Source organism: Anopheles bellator, chromosome 2 (assembly GCF_943735745.2).
Source record: "Anopheles bellator chromosome 2, idAnoBellAS_SP24_06.2, whole genome shotgun sequence".
NCBI lineage: Eukaryota > Metazoa > Arthropoda > Insecta > Diptera > Culicidae > Anopheles > Anopheles bellator.
The window spans coordinates 467881-489274 of NC_071286.1; the positions used below are offsets into that span (position 1 = coordinate 467881).

A 21394-nucleotide genomic window follows, 5' to 3' on the forward strand; every position below is an offset into this window, starting at 1 on the left:
ATTGAAGTTTAAATTAAATGTATTTGCTGCATTCAAGATCTACCGTACATCGACGGTGTCTAAAACACAGAAAAACTTACCAGGTTAGTAATCTCTTCCGGGCGCGGCGTTCACCCATTCCGAAATATTCATGCAAAGCAGAACACAACAGCACAATGCGACTGTAAGATCTTGATGATCCTGGAGTACGAAACGGAGGCTCAATCCGCATTCCGAAACACGAATACACTTCAAAGGTGTATCCATGACCATCGGGCAAGGTTTTGCTTTCGAAGTTTACTATGATCAATATACTTTTATAGATTGCAGCGAACACTACTCACATAACAAAGTAGGTGAAATGTAAAAAGTTGCTGGGATATTTGTAAATAACTCCGAAAACTTTTTACAGCAGCCAGAGTTTTTGGATTTGGATTCGAATCTACAGTAATAAGCCATGGCCATGTTTTGTAAACTTCACTTTTTTTCTTATTTTTTCTCAGTTTTTTTTCATAAACCCCCAACATGAGTGGTACGGAACATAAGAAATTTTCACTCGGCCTCTGTCTCGATCTCCCTCTCTCTCTCACACACACACACACTCACTTTCGCTCTCTTTCTTTCTTGCTTTCTACACACAAACACACTCTTTCACTCTATTGTTCGTTCACTCTCTAATTTTCTCTCGCTCTTCCTCTATCTCTCTTTCTATTGTTCTCTTTCATGAGCCTATCCTTTTAATTTTCCTGTCCCATCTTCTAATGCCTCGTATGAGCTTTACATTCTGTTTCTGAATTCCTAACACTCATTGCGGTTCCTACGGTTCGATTTCCTTTTTTGTTACCTTAAAGACGATTATGATTCACTTGAATTATTTTTTTGTGTGTGTAATTTCACTTTTATGCTGGTTTTTAATCTTTTTTTTGACTTTTTATGTGACGTTCGCTCTTAGCTTTCCGTTGATCAAGAATTCCGCTTCGAGCAGCGCTCACGGGCTCACTCTTTGCCTCTCTTTAAGTTCTTCTACGACGCGAGTTTCGCTCTGACCTCTTTCTGTTCCGTTCGACGATATTATTGTCGACATAAGGTTTCGGTTCTTGAGAGATTCTTGATTTTCCCAACGGCAATTCAACGAATTGTTCGTATAAATTAACTCTAAAAATATAGTATAAATTACTTTTTTGATCAAACACCATTATCGCCTTACATCGGTCCGCGATTAATACCGCGCGCCGACTAGTTTAGCATCTCTAATGTTACTTTAGTTCTCTGATTTCACAGCCGTGTTTTATCATTTCATCTTTATACATATATACTTTTCAAAATGAAAACTGTTAAAAGTTCTGTTTTTTATGCATCACGAGACTGTCTTTGCTGAACTTTGTGATGTTTGCCACATTCTTCTTCCAAATCTAATAACATATCATTGCTACGACCTAATCGCGTGTTGCAATTCGAATGATGGTATCCTCCCACTATCTCTCTCGCGCTCGCGTTGCTTTTTTGCATACGTTGCATGTACTAGTTGAGAGATTTCATCTGTTTTTAATTACTTTTTCTAACAACTAGGAAAATCTTCTTTGGAAGAAGGAATCTTTGACCCAATCGCTTGTTCAACACAGAATCTCTATCACATTGCTCCGTACTGTGAACCAGTGACCCTAGGTTTACCTCTTTTGTGCTGTCTTTGTTTGTGAGAGCTATGGTTTGATTTCTCGTTTTCCCGCTCACCCTGTTGGTCAGCCCCTGTCGTCCACAACGCAAATCCACGCAGGATATCACTCACTTTTAATGTTAGCATTAGGCTCTAGTAGGAGTATTGCTTCTTAGACATTAGTAACTCACATTCTCGCGACAGTACGCACTATTACGAATATTCATCCACGTTCACACCTTTGACGATGGCACGGAACAGACAGATTTAAGATTAACTATTCGAGATCATTCAACGATACATTGCCAGCGCTCCTGGGTCTTAGCTTTCTCTAGTTTAATGATTTCCTTTTATGTCCTACTTTCACTGCCGTCACCTATACAGAGCACCAACAATATTGCTTCGGATTTTTATCAGTGACAGCAATCGAATTGCCAGTTTCCCCAAACAGATCCCTTGTTTTGTTGAACTTTCTCCCCATCGTGATATGATAATCGTCCACTGCGGCAAAGCGACAATCACTCCTGATCACTGAACCATTAAAAGAACGACTTTCGCTGAGAAGACCATGGGACCACGTTGCACTCCGTTCACTAACGAATCAACGAACAGTGGACTGAACTTAAATCACGCTTCCCTCCCGTCTGGCCATGTATCTCCACGGTTTCGATAATAAACCATCAGTCTCAAGCAGGATTTTGATATCTCACACACCACTGGCGCGAAAGAAACTCCTCATCGACTCCCCGAGCCCCCGTAGAACCGATGGAAGCAATCTTACCAATGTAGGCAGCAGTGATCATGAGGTTATTGAAAGTGTCGACGTCAGCGGAGTGAAGAGTGGGTCTCCGAAAAGGACGCTTAACCTTTTGCTGGCTTTTAGCATACGCCAGGAGGTGGCGAAGGTAGACTTGATCTGCTCGAATACGTCACCATCGAATACTGATCTAGCGGTGTTGGTCAGATCAAACGGTTCTGAAATCAAATCGATTAGTTTCACGGTGGTCATGGAGCATTTTCGTGCACTCATTTACCTTCGATACACAAATGCTTCCAATGGTGAGGGTCATTTTTGTAGCTTCTGGCAAGCCGGCACTCCTCGATCGGTATAATGGATGCCGTGCGAACCGAAATTGCATAGCGCGCGTACCTGGACGGTACAGAGTGTAGGTTTTCATTACTAACCTGCAACGAAACACTAAGCTAAATGCTCAAACTTACTCGAAATGCGTGTAATATTCCAAAAACTGCAACAGCAGCTCGCCCAGAGTCTGTCTGTTCTCCGTTTTGTATGGTTCAATCCGCTCGATCATTTCAATGCTGTTGATGTCGATAATTTTCTGTAAAAATTAATCAAATAATGTATTCGAGACCCCCGGGAACACACTACGGTCCTTACCATAAACTTGTCGGGATACATAGAATGCAAACACGGCAGAACGGGTACGCTGACGCCGCATTGCAAGAAGTGGATCACCATCAGAACTAGCGAGTAACTCGAAATGGTCATACTCTTTGCATCGTTGATATTGTGATGGTGAGCCCACAGCTTGACCACCAAAACTAAGGGGCGTACGCGCCAGTCCACTGTAATTAATGCTAAAGCTGAAACCGACCGCTATCCAGGCAACCTTCCAGCATACTTACTCTGTGAATAGCAGTGCAACAAGTGAGTGTTCCGAATGCCAACGCAATTGTTGAAGTTAAGGTCCACCTCGATACCGTTTTTGCTATCCTGAAACCTAAGTATTGGTACCTTTGCTTGAATCAAACTGAACTGCTCGAAGGTGGGCGACGGTAAGTTCACGAAATAGTCTTTCACCAGCGACAAATGGCACAGCGCTTCGGTGCGCGGATCGAAGTAAATGGGGGCACCTCTAGCCACCAGACACATATCAACATCCGAGCTGTTCGCTCCGAAGCCCGAGATCGTACTCCCGACCAGGTATAGACCGTATTTCGGATAAGCCTTGCGGATGCAAGTGTACAAATAACGCCAGAGGTGCATCTTGGCGATGTACGTTTCTTCCGTCTGCTGGGCAGCCGTAAACTTTTCCCAGATACTCAGCGACAAACCATCATGTGGGCCGCCGTCGGTCAGCGGTTCTGGTGGGGATTTCATTTCAACTTCGTTGGCGCGCAAAATGAACCGATCGGCTGGCGTATGTGAGAAATCCGGAGGAAGCGATGTATGGTAGGTGTAGCTCAGAGAAACTTGATTATTCTTGCGCCCAGCACTGCTACTGGTGGCATGCTCTTTCGAAGCAGCGGAAGAGCCACCCGAAGAGGCCGATGCCACGGCGCACCGACTCGGTGCTCGTGTTGGCGCACTACCATTGTTTGGCGATGCACGTCCCGAATGACTGCTGCAAAGGGCAATAGAAATTCAATGCCATCGGAAACCATGTCAGAATCGAAGGGAAATCTTACCGTTTCTTTGGATGTCCGCTCTGCATCGACGAGAAGTCGTTGGGCGGCACCGATGACGCAGAAAGGGACGAAGAGCTTGACGAGCTACACGCCACATTGTGCAACGCGGCCTGATCCAATGAAGAGCTACTGCCGAAGCTAATCACCGACTGACTGTCAGTCAACTGTAGCTGATGATGGTTGGCAGTTCCAAACAGTTCACCAAATAATGGCAGCGATTGTGTCCCCGAAACGGACCGTGGGTTTCCGGTGGGAGAGCCGGCTGGAGGGCTTACTTCGCCGACACTTCCGCCACTGGCATACACGGACAGATTCTGATGCGATCCGTGGTAGCTGTGACTGCGGCCGAAGAATTCACTCACCAGTGTTCCGGCTTGCATGGACAATGGTGTCGATGGTATGAACTCGCTCGAGGGTGGATAGGTCGATATGCCCGAGGACGTCGTGGACGATGAACGATACACTGGCCGCTCGTCGTTGTTTTGGCTGTACTTGGAGTATGCACGATACGTACCATCGTGGTAATCGGATGAGTGCGATGAGTCTGACTCATAACCGTGCCCGTTAGCATGGGTAGCTTCCAGCGGAAGGTGCGCTTGAGATACAGCCGAACGACACGATACTGCCGATGACGCTGTCGATGGAATCGACACCACAGACGAGGACGACGAAGATCGCGGAACGCTGCAAAGCTTTTCACAACCGTCTTCAGCATCCCTGGCTTCATTTTCAACCACCAGTTCGTTTGGTGCTGGAACCTCTTCCTCGGCAGCAATGGTAGTGTTTAGGCAATTGTCCGCGCTGTGCTGCTCCGCAGTCTCTACGGGCTCCTTAGCACAGTGAGTGGTAGAAACGGCAGCACTGGTTTCTGGGAGATACGCAGCCCCATGGCCTTGGTCATATCCTCGAACGTACACCAAGTTCCGGTACATGTTCTGTTTGTGGTGGTGATGAGGCGGCGGCACAGACGAATGCTCATAGTACTGATGCCCATTGCCCGCGGGATAGTTATGGTAGTGGTGGTAGTTCTTTCGATAAGAGTAACCTACGTTTTGTACTTTGTTGAACTGTTTCCCAGTACTCGGCGGAGCACTTCCCTTGCCTTTGGCTCCTGTGTGTCCAGCCCAGGGTTTTTTCCTGCTGCCCTCATCGCGACCGGACCCTGCGCCGCCGTGGCCATAGTAGTTTGCTGGAATTCCTCTCCCATTGCGATTGTGGTACTGATAGTTATTGTTTGTGTGATAGTTATGCAGATACTGTTGATGTGGCTGCTGCTGCTGCTGGGAATGATGCTGTTGGTAGTACATGCCAGGATGATGTTGATGTTGCTGGTCGCCCTCGTGCTGGGTGTATACATAGGGCGCTGCCTCGACCATGTTGCCGCTGTTGCTGTTAGCACCGGTGCAAGCGTTTAACATTTGCAGCTCTCTGGTGCTAGCAATCGCAATGTGATTCGAAAACGCCGGTGCATCATTCATCACGAAGTTTTGCTGGGAAATCAGATTTTCTCCTCCGTACACGGTGGGCTGCGATCGGTGGTGTTGGTTTTGCTGTTGCTGAGACATCGCCTGGGGCATATGCTGGGCATGGTGCTGCTGATGATGATGGTGCATTACCGGATGCGATTGCGATCGGCTCGGGCTCGTACTCTGGCTGTGGTCGTGGGGTGCGTGCTGCGGCAGGTGCTGATGGTGTTGCAAGTGCTGCTGGAATTGTTGCGTAAAATTATAATTCATCTGAGAAGCGGCGCATGGCATCGGTCCCACAGATTGACTCGTGCCATTGCCGGTGCCAGCATAAGACATCTTCAAGCCAACGTCTACGAGAAAATCGAACGAGTATTGATGAGATCCATTCGCTTTGGGCATCGCATGATGCAGTTCCTGTTGCATCGGTTGCTGCGGATGCACTTGGTGCTTCTGAGCCCCCGACAAATGGTGCAGATATGATGACGATTGTTGATGGGCATGCTGCTGATGAGTTGAACGAATGTTTTGCGAAGTAACAGATAGACCGCCGTTCTGGGTACCACCGAAGAGATCCAAACGGCTCGATTCTTTCTGTTTTGACATTCCTTGAGGACCAGTTTTGTTTGTTTTACAATACTGTATAATACCGCCAGTTCCATTTCCAGTCCGTGCACCAAGCTCATGTTCACCATTGGTTGCTCCATTGGTTTTGACCGTTCCTTTGTGTAGATGTTGTGACTTGTGAGAATTTCCTCGTGTTCCATGTTGTGATGAAGCGTATGACCCTGACGATGATCCAGCGGGGCCAGAATCCACTGTGCGGCCGCCAGAAGGTCTTGTGATCGGCGGTGCACCGTTTGTCGAACATTGTGACAAAGCATCGATAAAACTATGAGCTCTTTGCGTGTAACCATGAACGATGTCTTCCGAAGTAAATCCCGCTGGTGTATGGTTAGGTTCGGCGGCCTTCAAAAGCTTCATGAACAAAAAATGATCAGATGAAAAAGCATATCTTTTAAACGCGTGACTTCCGAGATTTCGTTCCGCCTGCATCCCATCGACGATCATGACTTCAGTTTCAGTTCGTATTCAAATAATGCTCTCTTCGCGCGTAACCTAACACGACAACGTTCTTTATCAAGATTCTCAAAAATGTTGGATCACTCATTCACGTATTATCGATGCAGAGGGCCTACAAAAAAGGCTCCATTTCCGAGTGCACGACTATGCCAATCCAAAACCGATACCACGCATTACCCTCTGAAACATGTCTACTGCGATACCGAACACTATCGTGTGAGGCTACTATGGTTCTAACAGTTTTGCAAAGACACAACTTTTCACTCAACTTACAACTAAAAGCGGCGACCAATAATACTCACCATTTCCTTCATCCCTTTCGTACAGATTAGCTCCTTTTCCGCCGGGCTTTCCGAGGGTCCATTTACGGTAAGTTGGGAACATTGCAACGACGAATCGCTGGCCAAATCTTCCGATCTGTGTTTGCTGGGCTTGGTCTCCAGCGAAGATTTCTTTTTCGCTCGTTCGCTTCGTTCGCATGTTGGAATGTTACATTCTTGTTCGTTATAGCCACTAACGCCGTTGTTTGGATGGCAGTTGAAATCCTTTTTGGCGGTTTCTGAATCAGAAGGCGCTTCGCCAACGACAGCCCTTGCTAGTGGATCCTCCGGCATATCCAGGCCACTTGGTGCAATTTTAAAACTCAGCGGCTTCAGACTGTTTATTACTTGCTGGTGCGATTGCTTCTTACGATTGCAAATGGAGCTACCATTACTGAATCCCTTCCTGCCCTTAATGATTGTGCCGTACGCCATCGGTCCGGAGGCGAAATGTACAGCGGTTATCGCTTTGCTAATGCTGTTATCCTGCTGCTTATGTTGCTGATGCTGTTGCCTATTGCTGACTCTAGCGCAACCCGGAGCGCAGTCACTTGACAATGGGATCATATTTTCACAGTTTTGGCTATCTCGGTTCGCCTTACAAACGATCACTGCACTATCCTGCAGACTTAGTGGCGCCACAGTAGCATCTGTTACTCCGTTTCCCATGCAGACTGTGCCCGGCATTGTTGTGGGCACTCGTGTTTCGCTTCCTCTTATGTTCAAAATCACGCTTGCACGCCAAATCTACGACTAATTAGTGACAAATACGAGCAAACTTTTAAATAAATAAATATATAAATACGATTTCTATTTAAAAACGGAAGGACCCATTATAGTATAGCTTCACACCGACACTACCAGATCTCTCTAAACGAAAAATCGGTTCCACAATGGACTTTTTCGTCTTGCTAGTATGCATGGCGCAGATTTGCTATCTTTTCGCTTCCTTAGGCGTACCCCAAACCCTTCAGCGCTCAAAACCATTAGCCTGACATGCACTATCGGGGAGCTGCAACGAAAAACATTACTTTGCATTAACTTTCAATAAACCTATAGTATCCTGTAGAGTAAAACAGAAGCACCAATGCAAGGTTAGAACAAACTCGGGTCACAGTTTTTTTTGCTTCCACGGGCAGCCATTGAGCTTAAATTTTCACGGCTTGGATAAAAGTATGATGCACTTCGCAACGAATCATAGCCAGTTTTATTATTTCCACACAACCTTGCACATAATCGCGAGCTTTCGGGATTTCGGCTAAGCCGCGCTTTCATATTTACCTTTCTCGTAATGCAAAAAATCGCATCGAGTATTATCATTATTATATTATATTAGCGAGGAAAAACGCTTTTCTAACGTCAAACTGGGGGCAACATGAAGCGTAACGTAATGTTTTGACATTACAGATTAATGCCAAACTGCTGCGGCTGTGTCAACACGTTTACGGGTCGGCCGATGCGTAAACCCGAGCGTAAATACATTTTGCATACGCTTTGCTTACAAACAGAGGATAATTTAAGTTCTTATTTGCTGGTATAGCAACAAAATCTAAAAAAAACAGGAAACATATTCAGAAATCAATTTATTTCTCTTCTATTTTCCCCTTCTACTATTACTTCTTTCTTTCTTCTATTATATTCAATAATTTCTCATTATTTCCCTGGTTTTCGCATTTCGCACCAAACATTTTTGCGTTTTCAGGGATGTGTTTCTGATGTGCAGGGTTGTGCCACTGCGTTTCGATTTTCAGCATGGCATTTATTTGACAGCACAAATGTAAATATTGTTGTTTCACAATTGATACATAGAGAATTCTTCGTGGGTAGCAATACTCGATTTTTCTTAACAAGGTAATAATTTGTCCTGCAATATAGTGTGGTGGCAGTGGGCGGAAGATATACCAACCATGGATTGTTCATCCACCATTCCGGTTGAATCCGCAATAGTTGGATTTTCTGGTCCAAACGTACCGTCGTCGGCATCGGGCGATACAGAAATCATTTACCTGGACCGAATCTGCCGAACATGTCTGGTGGAAAAGGAGAAAGACCAGCTGAAAGACCTTTTCGAGTATTGTCTTGCTGAGACCATCATGAGCTGCTCGAGTGTTTCGGTATGAATATTATATGACCTTCTGCCTGGTAGAAAACGAGTTCGAGTTCTGCATTACAGATTAGCGAATCCGATGGACTGCCGTGTCATATCTGCCTCGATTGCTGCACAGAGATGGAGAGGTGCTGCAATTTCCGTCAGATGAGCGAACAATCGGACGCCACGATTCGATCTCTGATTGAAAAGTCGGTCGTCATCAAACAGGACAGTGAAACCAAGTACGAGGTGCTGAATGTTGTCCTGACGGATTCCAACGGCAACACCGAAACCTCAGCGGTCGTTGTTCCGATCGAAGAGTTTCGGTTTCAACTTATGAACACTCACGCTGCCTCCTTGGAGCAACGCGAAGAATCCGTCATCGACGGTGTTCCGATGATTAAGCTTGAAACTTTGGCGCGCCAACCACATCCGTTGCCGCCGGTTCCAACGGTGGACATCGTTACACCGCCACCGGCGGCAAAAGAGCTGATAAAAGAGGAGGAATATGCGGTCACCGTTAATCCCAGTGAACTACTCAACGAACCAGCTCAATCGCCGCCATCTGAGATGATACACGTAGCCAATGGTGTAGCCTCACACGCGGAAGGCGATTTGAAAGAATCCATCATCCTGCGCAACCTCAAGCGCGAACTGTCCGAGTTCATCGGAAGTAGCTGTAATGCCATGTCGAAGGAAGCCGAAATTGTCGATGATAATGAGGATGACGAAATGATTCACGTTAATTATTTGAAAGATGCCCTTACGGAGGAGTATATTCAAATAATGGAAAATCAACTGGCGTCATCGGTGTCTGCCAGTGGCGCACCGCGCGTGATAGTACACCCCGGAACCGCACAGGAACAATTGGAACAAGAGCATCTTAATAATCTTATCAACGCTTCAATGGAAGCGGAAGAACCTCGATCATCGGCGGACAGTGGCAAGACGGAGCAAGAGGACAAGCGGTACTGTAAACTGTGCGACATGCAATTCACCGAGCGCAGGCTCTACCGGAAGCACGTGCAAAGAAGACACTCCGAGGTGGGTAGCAGGCAAACTAACTTACTGTGTCATGAGTTTATGACCTTGATTGTAACGTTCTAGAAACGGTTCGAATGCACCAGCTGTTCACGGAAGTTTGCCGAAAAGTCGTTACTCAACCACCACATTCTGCGGCACACCGGCGAAAAGGCGCACGTTTGTAAGGTGTGCGACGCGCGCTTCTACGACAAGCCCATGCTCAACTTACACATGCGGAGCCATTCCGGGGTTCGGCCCTATGCCTGTGAGTTGTGCGATAAGCGGTTCACGAAAAGAAGCGGCCTGACGACGCACCTGAAAGTGCACAAGGAACCGCGACCGCACGTGTGTACCGTGTGCCAGAAGGGCTTCAAATTGTCGTGGCAGCTGAAGGCACACTCGCGAATCCACACCAACGAGAAACCGTTTGAGTGTCCCCACTGTCAGAAGCGGTTCAATCAAAACGGAAACCTTATCGTCCACATACGCACGCATTCCGGAGAAAAACCGTACCAGTGTAAGCACTGCGACAAGGCTTACCCCTGCAAAAGCGAACTGACCGTAGGTACCCAGGGATGCCTTTTTTTTCTATTGATTCTAGAGACGTTCGGCAGTAGTAGCCGATATTTGTCTCTTCCTAAGACTACTGAAGCCTACTACCAGATTTGTCCCGCAGGGTACCAGGGAACGTTGGCCCTGGCTTTTCCGAAAGACTTCCTCCGGTAGAAGGCTAGATGTTAGAGGAGCCCGACGAAGGGATGAAGTGCGAATGTAAGTTAACTTTACTTCCCCCCCAGGGCCACATGCGACAGCACACGGGTGAGAAGAAGGAGAAAAAGTTCCCCTGTTCCGTCTGCAACACGGTATGTGCCGCTAACTGTGATCTGGTAGTTCACATGCGAACCCACACCAAAGAGCGGCCGTTCGATTGCAGTGTATGTGGCAAACGGTTCATGCTGCACGTTCATTTGAAAACGCACATGCGGTCCCACACGGGAGAGAAACCGTTCGCTTGCACCGTTTGCGAGAAAGGTCAGTAGTAGCGCCGCCGCAGACTCGTTCTGGGATCTAAATTCCAGCTTTTTCGCAGCTTTCGCAACTCGTTATCAACTAAAAACACACAACTACATCCACACGGGCGAGAAAAACTACGCCTGTGACGTGTGCAACCGGAAGTTCAGCAATGCGGCCAACCGGAACACTCATCGCAAGACGCACGATCGGAAAATTTCTTGACAAAAGTACATGTTCGTAGGCTAAAAGGCTAGCGCTTTAACCCTGACGAACGATCTTACCATGCTAATCGATATGCAGTGATAGCCACAGATGACGTATTGTGTCCGCAGGCCGGCCGGAACGTTCTAAACGACGAATGGCAAACATTCGAAGGATGAGGGTGTGAAAATAGAGATGCGTTTTCTTTATTGAACAAATCAAAACAATGTGCGGGCGACATGGCGCTTCTCTGCTGCGTTGTCCCTCAACAAAAAAATGTTGCGCTCTGGCACGCTGGCCTTCACTAATGACTAATGTTATATGTGTCTCCTTCACTAACGCGCGTTGATCGCAATGAAACGAACCGAAACTCAAAGAACTCGTCCTCTGCTTAACCGAAAGAAGTACCGAAACCGATGAAATGTGAAATGTTGTTCTTCTCACCGACAGACACCGACTGGTGCTGGTAACTGGCCGCGTTACTGACCAGCGCGTAGGCTGGCCTCGTCAATTTGGGGTAGGAAGAGTGCGGTCGTGCATGGAAAAACCTTCCCACGTGCCGTCACTCAGTTGATAGCCCTTTAGCTCGGCACGGCAACAAAAGTCCGATGATGGCTTCCATGTCCAGAATTTGCGGTCTTTGCCATTGTCAGCTCTACGCATATCTCCCCCCGGGGAACACCGGAAGATTTGTATTGGGCTCTCACAAGCGTACGAGAGAAATCGCGCTGCGTTCAGGGGACAGGGACCATCGTCCGCTTCTTTCCACCTTACCACCAACAATCGGGTTGGGGCCGCCGGGGCCCACAGAGAGAGACAGACAAGCTCGCTCGCCTTTCCGATCGCTCTCTCGCACTCTCATCGTCGCAGCAGCAGTCAACCACTCCCGTTTGCTTGCCGTCTCCCTCTGGATGTCTCCCAACCTGTCAGTATGTGTGTGTGTGTTGATGATAGCATCGCATCGATCCATCCGCGTTTACAGCTTGCCTTGCCTCACCGCGTCGGCTCCGGTTATCAGTAGGGCTGCGAGAACTGCGAGCTGGACGGCAGCTCGAACACCAACCGATCGCCCGGCCCGGACTGGCTATTGTAGTTGGACTCCTGCGACAGGATGTTGTCCATCTGCGACTGATACTCGCCCATGTAGTCCTGCGAGAACTCGGCCTGCTGGGACAGGGTGAAGCCAGGCTGCGACATACCCTGCTGCGACATGCCCTGCGTAAGCGATCCGCCCTGCCCTTTCGACTGGTTGCTGCCTCCCGAGCCACTCGGGGGCCCAATTGGACGTGGACGGTTTACGGGTTTGCTGGTCGACGAAGGGCCCGCCATGGAACCACTGGCCCCCGCCGTGGGGGTGGCCGCCGGACGTCGAATCTGTTTGGCCGCCTGAATGGCCTGCTGCTGCTGGTAGAAGCGCGGCGGTATGTTCATGTTGTTCATGTTGATGAACATTCCCACCGGCACCGGCATGTTGCCGACCGCTTGATGTGCGCGATGCGGTGAGATGTACCCGATCGGATCGTGCATCTTGCGCATGAACGTGTCCAGGGGCATCGCCGAGTTGCTCCCGCCTGCACTCGGCCCCGGCATCCCCAAGTCCACTCCCATTCCACCACCACCGGTCTGAGTAAGATACGAGTGCCCGTAGCCGGTCGCGGTAACCGGATTGCTTCCGGATGCAAAGCTTGTGGCGGCCGGACTGCGATCAAAGTATCCGCCACCCAGCACTTCCTTTGCGTCGTACATGACGTTGTTCATGAAGTGCGAGCCCGGATTGAGCGTGTTGACGATCTTTTTTGGCTTCGTGAACTGAATCAGCGATTCCTTGAGGTTGTTCAGCGAACCCTCGACCAGCACCTTTTTGTCCTTGTAAAAGTTCAATAGATGATTCCACAGTTCCTGCTTCGACAGTACCTTCGGGTTGCCGACGATGATGATGCCGTACTTGGCGCGAGTCAGTGCCACGTTTAGACGCCGCGGATCGTTCAGAAATCCGATGCCCTGGTGTTCGTTTGCCCGTACGCACGACATAATGATGATGTCCTTCTCGCGACCCTGGAACGCATCCACGCTCGCGATCTCGATCTCCTGATACAGCTTCGAGTGCAGCGACCCCTGGTACTGCATGTACTGCACCAGATAAGCCCGCTGTCCCTCGTACGGCGTGATGATGCCAATCTGTTCCGGTTTAATGCCGGCCTTCAGGAACCGGGTCGTTATTTTTTCCACATTCGAGGCCTCGGTACGGTTGAGGTACGAAGTGCCGGAACCGGCTATCTCCTCTTGGCCCTGTGTAACCAAGAAAAACATAGGACAGTCCGACGATGGCCACGGGAAGTCCACCTTCAGTTTGCGTTCGTCCGCGCACACGCCATTCTGCAGGCTGCCCTCGTAGAAAAAGTTCGAAGGGAACTGCGACAGCTCCGGGTGCATCCGGTACTGTACCTCCAGGCGGAATGGCCTGATGCCGAGGGCCACCAAGCGCTCGAACAGACTCTGCGACAGTCCGGCCTTGGCTGCCTTTTTGCACATTACCACAGGCCCCAACTGACAATGGTCACCGACGAGAATGAGCTGCTTGGCACCCAGCACCACCGGCACCATGCACTCCGGTTCCGTCGATTGCATCGATTCGTCGATCAGAATGGAGTTGAACTTGAGACGCTGCAGACGTAGGTCACCGGCCCCGACACACGTGCAACAGATCACGTCGGCCGCTTCCAGCAGCTCCCGTTCGGCCTGTTTCTTCAGCGATCGATAGCGTCGCTCGTCCGACAGACTCAGCTCGCCGGTCTCGTCCTTTAGCTGCTGCAGCTTCTTCAGCTCCGAGTTTTGTGCCATATTGCGGATCTGATTGTGCAGCGCCAGGTAGCTGACCGGGGAATCGATGGCCTCGCGAGAACGCGCACAAACACGCACCACCTTCAGGTTGGTGCGATGAATCTTCTCCGTCAGCTGATCAACCGCCGTGTTGCTTGGAGCGCACACCAGGATCGGACCACTATTGAGCCGGGCCAATTGGTAGACGATCGTGGCCGATGTGACCGTTTTGCCGGTTCCCGGTGGGCCCTGGATCAGACTGAGCGGCCGCTGCAGTGCATGCCGCACCGCGTAAACCTGCGATCGATTCAGGTCCGGCAGGTTCGGTGCACTGAAGTGCTTCGGAAGGTTCATGCGGAACAACACCTCGTCGTTGCCATCGGCACGCACGTTCCCCAGTAGCCGCGAGTAGATGTAGTTCGAGACGCTCTTTGCGTCCATCGCAAACTTGCGCAGTGCTTGCTGCATGCGCTCAAAGGACGTGCCTTTCCAGATAAAGTCCACCGCGAAATTCATGGTACACTCGACCGGCGCCTGGTGATTGTGCTTCAACTCCAGCCCGACGTCGTCGCCGTAGTTGTCCGGTACCTTGATGACGTGCCCGATGCAGCTCCACGGCTTATGCAGCTCCCCGACATACCGTAGCTTCAGTTCGTCTCCGTGCATTAGCTTCATGTCTCCATCGTTCTTGGCCAGCGTAAAGTATGCGATCGTCTTCTTGTTCAAGCCCGTGTCCCAACGAATCTCGATGTTCTCCTGTGTCTGGCTTTCCTTCAGCTTCTCGTCGTAGTCCGCTTCCAGCTTCACCAGCGGACCGAACGTGTTCTGGTACTGGTAGCCGTCCACGTACCGCAGCTGCACCTGCTGCGGTTCCTTGTCGATGCCGGGTTTCTCCAGATCCTGAAAAGTGGCGTCAACGTTCTCCTTCCACAACTCCTCCAGCTTGTTGATCTGCACGGCCGACACCTTCCGAGCACGCAACTGGTCCTGATCGGACGGAACCTTCACCAGCCAGAACAGAAAGCTACGATCCGCAATCAGCGGCTTCCACTGCTCCTGGTCCCAGTCCATGTCTTTGATGGAGTTTTGCGCCGCACACGGTTGTCTGCGAAGGGTAAAGTCCTGTTAGTCCTCGTACCTCGCTAAATTACTTCTGCCATACGAACCTGCACAGCAGCACCACCACCGAGTCGCTTCTTGCCGGAATGAAACCGAGCAAAAAGACGTTCTTGGTGGCGCACGAGTAACACTCGAGCACCGTTTCCCCGAGGGGACCATCGGCGTGCAGCGTAACCTCGCGGTGCTTCGCACGCACCAGATGATTCACGATGTGCGAACCGGAAGTGCTTCCGCGGCCATTGCAGAACCACTTTTTGCAAATGTTGCACATCACCACGGTGCTCGGCTCGTGGATGCCGCAGTAACGGCAGGCATGCGGTGGCAGCTGTTTGTGCTCCTCGAGCGGTTCTAGCTCGTCTTCCTCTTCCTCGAACTGCAGCTCCCCGATTGCCGATGTGATACCGGCCAACTTCGTCGGATCGACGCTGATACGACGGCCGAATCCATTGACCTTCCAGAAAGAGAGAGAACAAATCCGGACTCGTAGTGATCGCCCAAGTACGCGGCGCTGTCCGTGAACCTACCTGACTGCCGCTGCTCAGAAGATCGAGCTGCGATCCCTGCGTTTGACTTTGCGACGGGATCGAGAAGTCGCGAAAGTCAAACTCGGACGGCTGCGATTCGGCGCCAAGGAAAAAGTTATCCTCCGAGTCGACGAAGGTCAACGATTGCGAAGCTGAGTTTACGTCGAACGTGTCCACACTCATCGTTCGGGCGATCCGGGGGTTTTAGCGCGGATTCCTGCTGATACCGTAGCGCTTCAAGCACGCGCACATACACACACACGCGCGCAAGCGACCAGACACACAAGGCGACCGATTGATTCACGATTGTCACGCTCGACTCTCGATGGAGCCTTTGCTAAATAACACTACCGAATGCCACAAAGCTCCTTTTTTTACGGTGCAGTTCGTGTTGCGTTTTATGGTTGGTTTTGCTCCTCGTTTCGGGATTTCGACATGGTTTACTGGGAGTGAAATTCTGCGACGTAAAGTCGACTTCGACTGCAGGTTTAGGTTTCGTTTGACAGCTCATTTCACACCTTCTTTTTTTTCTGCCGATTAATGCTTTTTCGGTATGCTCTCGAAATCGATGCACTTGAACGTTGTTTTGACATTCAAACTATATGTTAATTATTACAATAATTATTACAATTATTCAATTATTACAATAATTCATTCATTACCTACTGATTGTCTCGCAAAAGGTGTGTCGCTTTTTGTAAAAGTTGGCAACCATGGCAACCATGACAATCGGTCCGCCGGGAAATGTCAAATTTCCATTCGATGGTCTCATAACAAAAGTTGAAAATGCTTTCGCATAATTTTCGCCGTGGTTTGTTAAACCTGCGCTGGCGAGGACCGCGGGCCTTGTCGACGAGGCCATTGCCGAGCCAAGACCACGAGTACACCGCCCAACCGCAATATCCACCCATCCAGGATCCATCGTTTAAGGCGAAAAAAATGCGAGAGAAAGGATCATGGCACCAGCGAGTGGAGCGGCTGAGTTCCGTCGAAGAGAAGCTGTTTGAAATTAACATGCCAAAGTACTACGGCTACAAGGCAAACATACTGACCGACGAAAGGTTTCCGTACAACATTAAACCATTCGTACAGTACGCAACGAGGACGTGCTTCCAAGAGGGCCTGCCACCGTGCTACGATCCGCTGAAGGAGGAAGCGACCCAGATTCTCGAATCGCTTCGAGGCGAGCTTGAGGACACGATCGCATTTGAACTGTCCAACTACACGTAAGTCGCCGAGGACCTTGCAAGGATTACCATTAATATCCCGTTTGTTGCAGGCATTTTGGAACTACGAACGTTAGTCCGAAGGAGAAAGAGGAAGCTCTTGTCCGGGCACTGCTCGCGCAGCTCAACCGAACACTCACGAATGCACTGGCCGCCAAGTACCCGCATCTGAATGAAACCGAAACCGATTTTGATCCGCGGCACGAAGCGTTCTGGTTCCTGGGTGGTATCTACCCTCCGAAGTTGGTGCGCAAAATAAAGGAAGGCCAGGAATGGCAAAAGCCATACGCCAACGATCCGTACGATCGTAACATGCAGTACATAGGAAAGCCGTACCTCGCATTGAGACACAAACACTTGCTTGATCCGCTGGTACCCGGCACGGTGCTGGACACGCTCGACATTAAGCAGGACAACGTGGAGGTTCCCGATTTTCGATACGATCCGCTTGCACTGGGCTATATGACGGAGTTTCGTCACGCGACGACAGTGCCGGGCTTTTGGCCAGGCGACCAGCACGAGTTCGGTCTGCTGTCGTTCCAGCGGCGAAGTCACACGATCGACCGACACCGTATTTCCGCGCTCAACGATTTAGAGGACACCCTGCACGTTCAAGGCATTCTGTCGAGCTTTGCCTGGCTTCTGGGACAGGCCTGTTACCAAGGGTTCTCGATGTTTCACGATGTGACCTACCCGCTCACCACGCAGACGGTTATAACGAACGGAAAACAGTGGTCATTCTACGCTTTCCAACTGAACACAACGTTAGTCCACTCGGACCAGGTGGACGTGAACAATCGATACAACCTTTGCTGGGGTACCAAGGAACTGCAGCTGTACGACTCGGTGGACGAAGGTGGCAAGATAAACGGATTGCGGGACGAAGTTTTGCTGCGACTGATCATGTTCTACATGAACCAACCGAAACAGAGGCCAGACGAGCTGAAGCCATATCTCTGCCCGAAGGAACCGCGCGTTGCCGATATAGTGGACGAGAAGCGGCGCGTGTTCATGGAGCAGGCGTACAAACACGTGGTGTCCAATCGGCCGCGCCACCGGCTCGTGCCCGAGGTGTACCAGTGGGAGAAGATTTACAAAATCGATCACAAAACGCGACCTATGGACCCAAAACGGCGGCCGTTCGAGCTGGGAGAGAACATGTACAAGCGCCGGATGGACGAACACGCACTCAAGTACATTCCCCGTGCGGTGCGTCCCGACGGACCGAAAAGTAGACCGAAATTTGAAGCAACCTACTACCCGAATGTGCGGCGCTAGTCAGTCTAGCAGAGTAGAAACAATATGCTTAAAGTAAAAGGAATTTACCAATCTAAATGAGGTTTGGAAAGTTTATTGTTCAATGGAAAATATTATCAGAAAAGTCTTAAAATGAAATGAAGGTGCGCGAAGCGCAGCGCAAACGGGTGAGCATTGCGCTTAGATTAGGAAGACCATGTCGTCGTGCACCATGATCTGGTTGCTTTCGGTCATCCGATTGATGGCGGCCGCTATTTCTCCGCTCGTGAACGCTTCGTCGCCACTGTTTTCGTTGATGTGTTTGGTTAGCCGTGACAGAGCCACCGCCTGGTCACGGAACTGCTTGAACGCATGGTGGACACCCTGCCGGAACAGCTTCAGCCGATCTTCGCTGATGGTGGCCTCCGCGCTGCTCTCGGTATCGTCCATCCGCTCGGTGGCCGTCGCTGACCCTTCGCTCGAGACCGTTGCGACCGTTTCTCGCCGAGTCAGATCGCCTCGGTCCGGAGGCGATGTGAGTATGTTTTCGTGATCCGAATCATCGTCAGCCGTACGCTCGATGCGCGTGCGCTTCGAACGGCGTGGCTCTTGTTGTGTCCCATTGCTCCCATTCACGACGACTTCCACGCCATTCTCTGCGTCCTCCTCTTCCTCGTTGGACGATTCGTCTTCCTCGGTGCGGCGGCGTTTTTTCTTCTCCTTTTCCAGCACCTTCTTGAAGTAGGCAAACTGGATCAGTTCGATCGCTGCTTGGGCATCCTTTTCGGCCACCGTGCGAGACATTCGTGCCTTCGCGTGTGCCGTCGACAGGCGGATGAGCGTCTCTAGGGTACGGGCCGTTACTGGCTGGGTGCGGGCCACATCGGAATCCATCAAATCCTGCGAGCGAAGCCGCGAGTACTCGTTCGAAATCATTTCGCACGCGCCCTCGGTCAGTTTCGGCTTCAGACATTTGGCGATGTGAATGTACTTGCGCATAAACTCCATCGACAGGATCTGGTCGCTGCGCTGGCGTGACGATCCGTGCAGCAGTGGGTCATACTTTTCGTACATCGGCGTCTCCTTGTCCTCCAGCGAGTCGTGATTGATCGTGGAAAGCATATCGACCGCGCTAGCTCCCATCGGCAGCACATCTCCATCCTGCTCTTTTGGATTACGGTAACGGTGCATGCGCACCACATGATCGGAAATCATTCGATCGTGATCGCTATCGATCACATCCAGCATGACAAACAGCAGATCGAAACGTGACAGCAACGAGTCCTGTAGCCCGATATTCTCCATCGGCGTCTTGTACTGATCATACTGTGGGAAACAAATGATGGTAAGAAAATAATGGCAAACCAAGCCGAGCTATGTTTCTTACCCTGCCGTACACGGGATTGGCCGCAGCCAGCACTGAGCAGCGAGCATTCAGTGATGCATGTATACCGGCTTTGGAGATGGTCACGCGGCCCTGTTCCATCACCTCGTGAATGGCCGTTCGATCGATGTCACTCATCTTGTCAAACTCGTCGATGCAAACAACGCCACGATCGGCCAACACCATAGCACCGGCCTCGAGACGACGTTCGCCCGTCTCCTGATCGGTGGTAACGGCCGCGGTCAAACCGACGCCACTCGATCCACGGCCGGTCGTGGTGATCGCACGGGGCGCCGTATTCAACACGTAACGGAGTAACTGCGATTTGGCCACACTTGGGTCACCAATTAGCAACACGTTGATGTCACCTCGAAGGCGCGTCCCATTGGCAAGGTTCTTTTCGATTCCTCCGAGCAGCAGACAGAGAATGGCTTTCTTTTCAAACTCATGGCCGTGGATCGATGGTGCCAAGCTTTTCGACAGTAATTCGAAAATATCGTTATTCTTTGCCAGCTTTTTGCACATATTAATCTCCTCGCGGGTCACACTCAGCGAACTTTCCTTGCTTAGCTGCGACACGTTGTTGGCTATCATCACGGTCCGAAACGTTCCAGTCGTGTAGCCACCCTGCTTGCCCGGCAGACAACGATAGTTCCCGACGATCTGCACCCGATCGCCTGGTTTGCAGCGGTCCACGAGATCATCATCGCACACCACATCCACCGATCGAGGCAACTGTCCGGCCGGTGCCTTTTCCGGCATCTCCTGGATGCTGAGCGTCTGATGATCTTTATACACGGACAGACCAAACTCCGTTTCAAGCACGTTGCCATCCTCATCCTTCGTTGGGTAAACCGCACTGGAGGGAATCGCCTCGAACGAGGTGAGATCTGTGTACCGTCGTTCCATGACCTTCTTGGTGGCCGCACAATAGTGCACGCTTTTCACCACTTTCGGCCGGATGAGCGACACCTTCGTGACGATCCCTTCGACGCACACGAGACTTCCCAAAAAGCGTGAGGTCAGCGACCGAGGCGTAACATGCTTGTTCCCGAAGCTGCCTTCGAACGCGACGTGAAAGTCTTCGTGTGTCTTTGCGTAGCTGGGATCGATAGTGGATACGTATTCCTTCAGCGCACGCGAAAACGCTAGCTGTTCGTCGAAGGCACTGTTCAGAAGGGCCGTAGCGCGTACCGCGTTCTTACGGCGGATATCATTAATGTTTACGACCAGACGCTTACTTTTGTCGTTTATCATCTTGCGAACGTGCGCGGTGTACGTGCCCTGGTCTTCCTATAGGAAAATGAGCGGTAGAGGATTTAATGATCACAGCAAGGCAACTTATGCGCAAAGAATGGGCCACTTACTTCATCGTCAAGAAAGTTTAGATACTCCAATTGGATGTCGGCAATACGTTGATCTTCATCTGCCATAGTTGACGGGTAGAATAATGTGAACAACAATCACCACAAACAAAGAACAAAGAACGGAGCAATAGAGTCTGCAAACGGTAAAAGCAATAACGTAATCTGGCCAGAGACGCAGTTTGGCTTGTGGGACAACAACGGCAAAACGCGCGCCAAACGCTCTCCGGTGACGTTCAATAAAAGTCATTCATTTGAGTGCCCAAAAATCTTGAATCAGTTGTGGCCCAAATATATTTATCGGCGAGGGGGTGATTTATGAACCTCAAATAAATTATTGGGCTGCCAAATTGAGCCGAAATACTTAGAATTTATTAGAATACCACCCATTTAACTGGTTTTATAACAACAATTTTGGGCCACGTTTTGCTGCCCATCTGACGTTTTGTCAGCTGTCAGTGC

At 50.1% G+C, this 21394-nt stretch overlaps 5 protein-coding genes across 6 annotated transcripts; 2 read left to right on the plus strand and 3 right to left on the minus strand.

Annotated features, from left to right (window-relative positions):
* Positions 1 to 503: 503 nt before the first annotated feature.
* LOC131211493 (poly(A) RNA polymerase gld-2 homolog B) lies at positions 504 to 7367 on the minus strand. Its single transcript, XM_058204985.1, has 8 exons — positions 6915 to 7367; positions 6180 to 6347; positions 4064 to 6123; positions 3281 to 3999; positions 3033 to 3220; positions 2855 to 2973; positions 2668 to 2783; positions 504 to 2608 (listed from the first exon to the last, which is right to left on the minus strand). The coding sequence occupies exons 1-8, from the start codon at positions 7365 to 7367 to the stop codon at positions 2433 to 2435; spliced, it is 3999 nt and encodes a 1332-aa protein (XP_058060968.1). The 3' UTR covers positions 504 to 2432.
* Positions 7368 to 8839: 1472 nt separating this feature from the next.
* LOC131211503 (zinc finger and SCAN domain-containing protein 31-like) lies at positions 8840 to 11629 on the plus strand. The gene is made up of 5 exons (XM_058204997.1): positions 8840 to 9046; positions 9106 to 10065; positions 10129 to 10605; positions 10842 to 11076; positions 11135 to 11629. The coding sequence occupies exons 1-5, from the start codon at positions 8840 to 8842 to the stop codon at positions 11278 to 11280; spliced, it is 2025 nt and encodes a 674-aa protein (XP_058060980.1). The 3' UTR covers positions 11281 to 11629.
* LOC131212274 (regulator of nonsense transcripts 1 homolog) lies at positions 11436 to 16076 on the minus strand. 2 transcript variants are annotated; one of them, XM_058206070.1, is made up of 3 exons: positions 15723 to 16076; positions 15246 to 15649; positions 11436 to 15184 (listed from the first exon to the last, which is right to left on the minus strand). In XM_058206070.1, the coding sequence occupies exons 1-3, from the start codon at positions 15903 to 15905 to the stop codon at positions 12274 to 12276; spliced, it is 3498 nt and encodes a 1165-aa protein (XP_058062053.1). In that variant the 5' UTR covers positions 15906 to 16076; the 3' UTR covers positions 11436 to 12273. The 2 variants fall into 2 exon arrangements, with proteins under 2 accessions (XP_058062053.1, XP_058062054.1); XM_058206071.1 differs by having other exon boundaries at positions 15246 to 15618; positions 15713 to 16076.
* Positions 16077 to 16494: 418 nt separating this feature from the next.
* Positions 16495 to 18268, plus strand: LOC131209644 (large ribosomal subunit protein mL65). The gene is made up of 2 exons (XM_058202754.1): positions 16495 to 16948; positions 17002 to 18268. Exons 1-2 carry the CDS (start codon positions 16509 to 16511, stop codon positions 18224 to 18226), a joined length of 1665 nt encoding a protein of 554 aa, XP_058058737.1. The 5' UTR covers positions 16495 to 16508; the 3' UTR covers positions 18227 to 18268.
* A 48-nt stretch (positions 18269 to 18316) lies between these two features.
* LOC131209712 (DNA replication licensing factor Mcm3) lies at positions 18317 to 21068 on the minus strand. The gene is made up of 3 exons (XM_058202835.1): positions 20936 to 21068; positions 19572 to 20861; positions 18317 to 19510 (listed from the first exon to the last, which is right to left on the minus strand). The coding sequence occupies exons 1-3, from the start codon at positions 20999 to 21001 to the stop codon at positions 18386 to 18388; spliced, it is 2481 nt and encodes an 826-aa protein (XP_058058818.1). The 5' UTR covers positions 21002 to 21068; the 3' UTR covers positions 18317 to 18385.
* Positions 21069 to 21394: the final 326 nt, after the last annotated feature.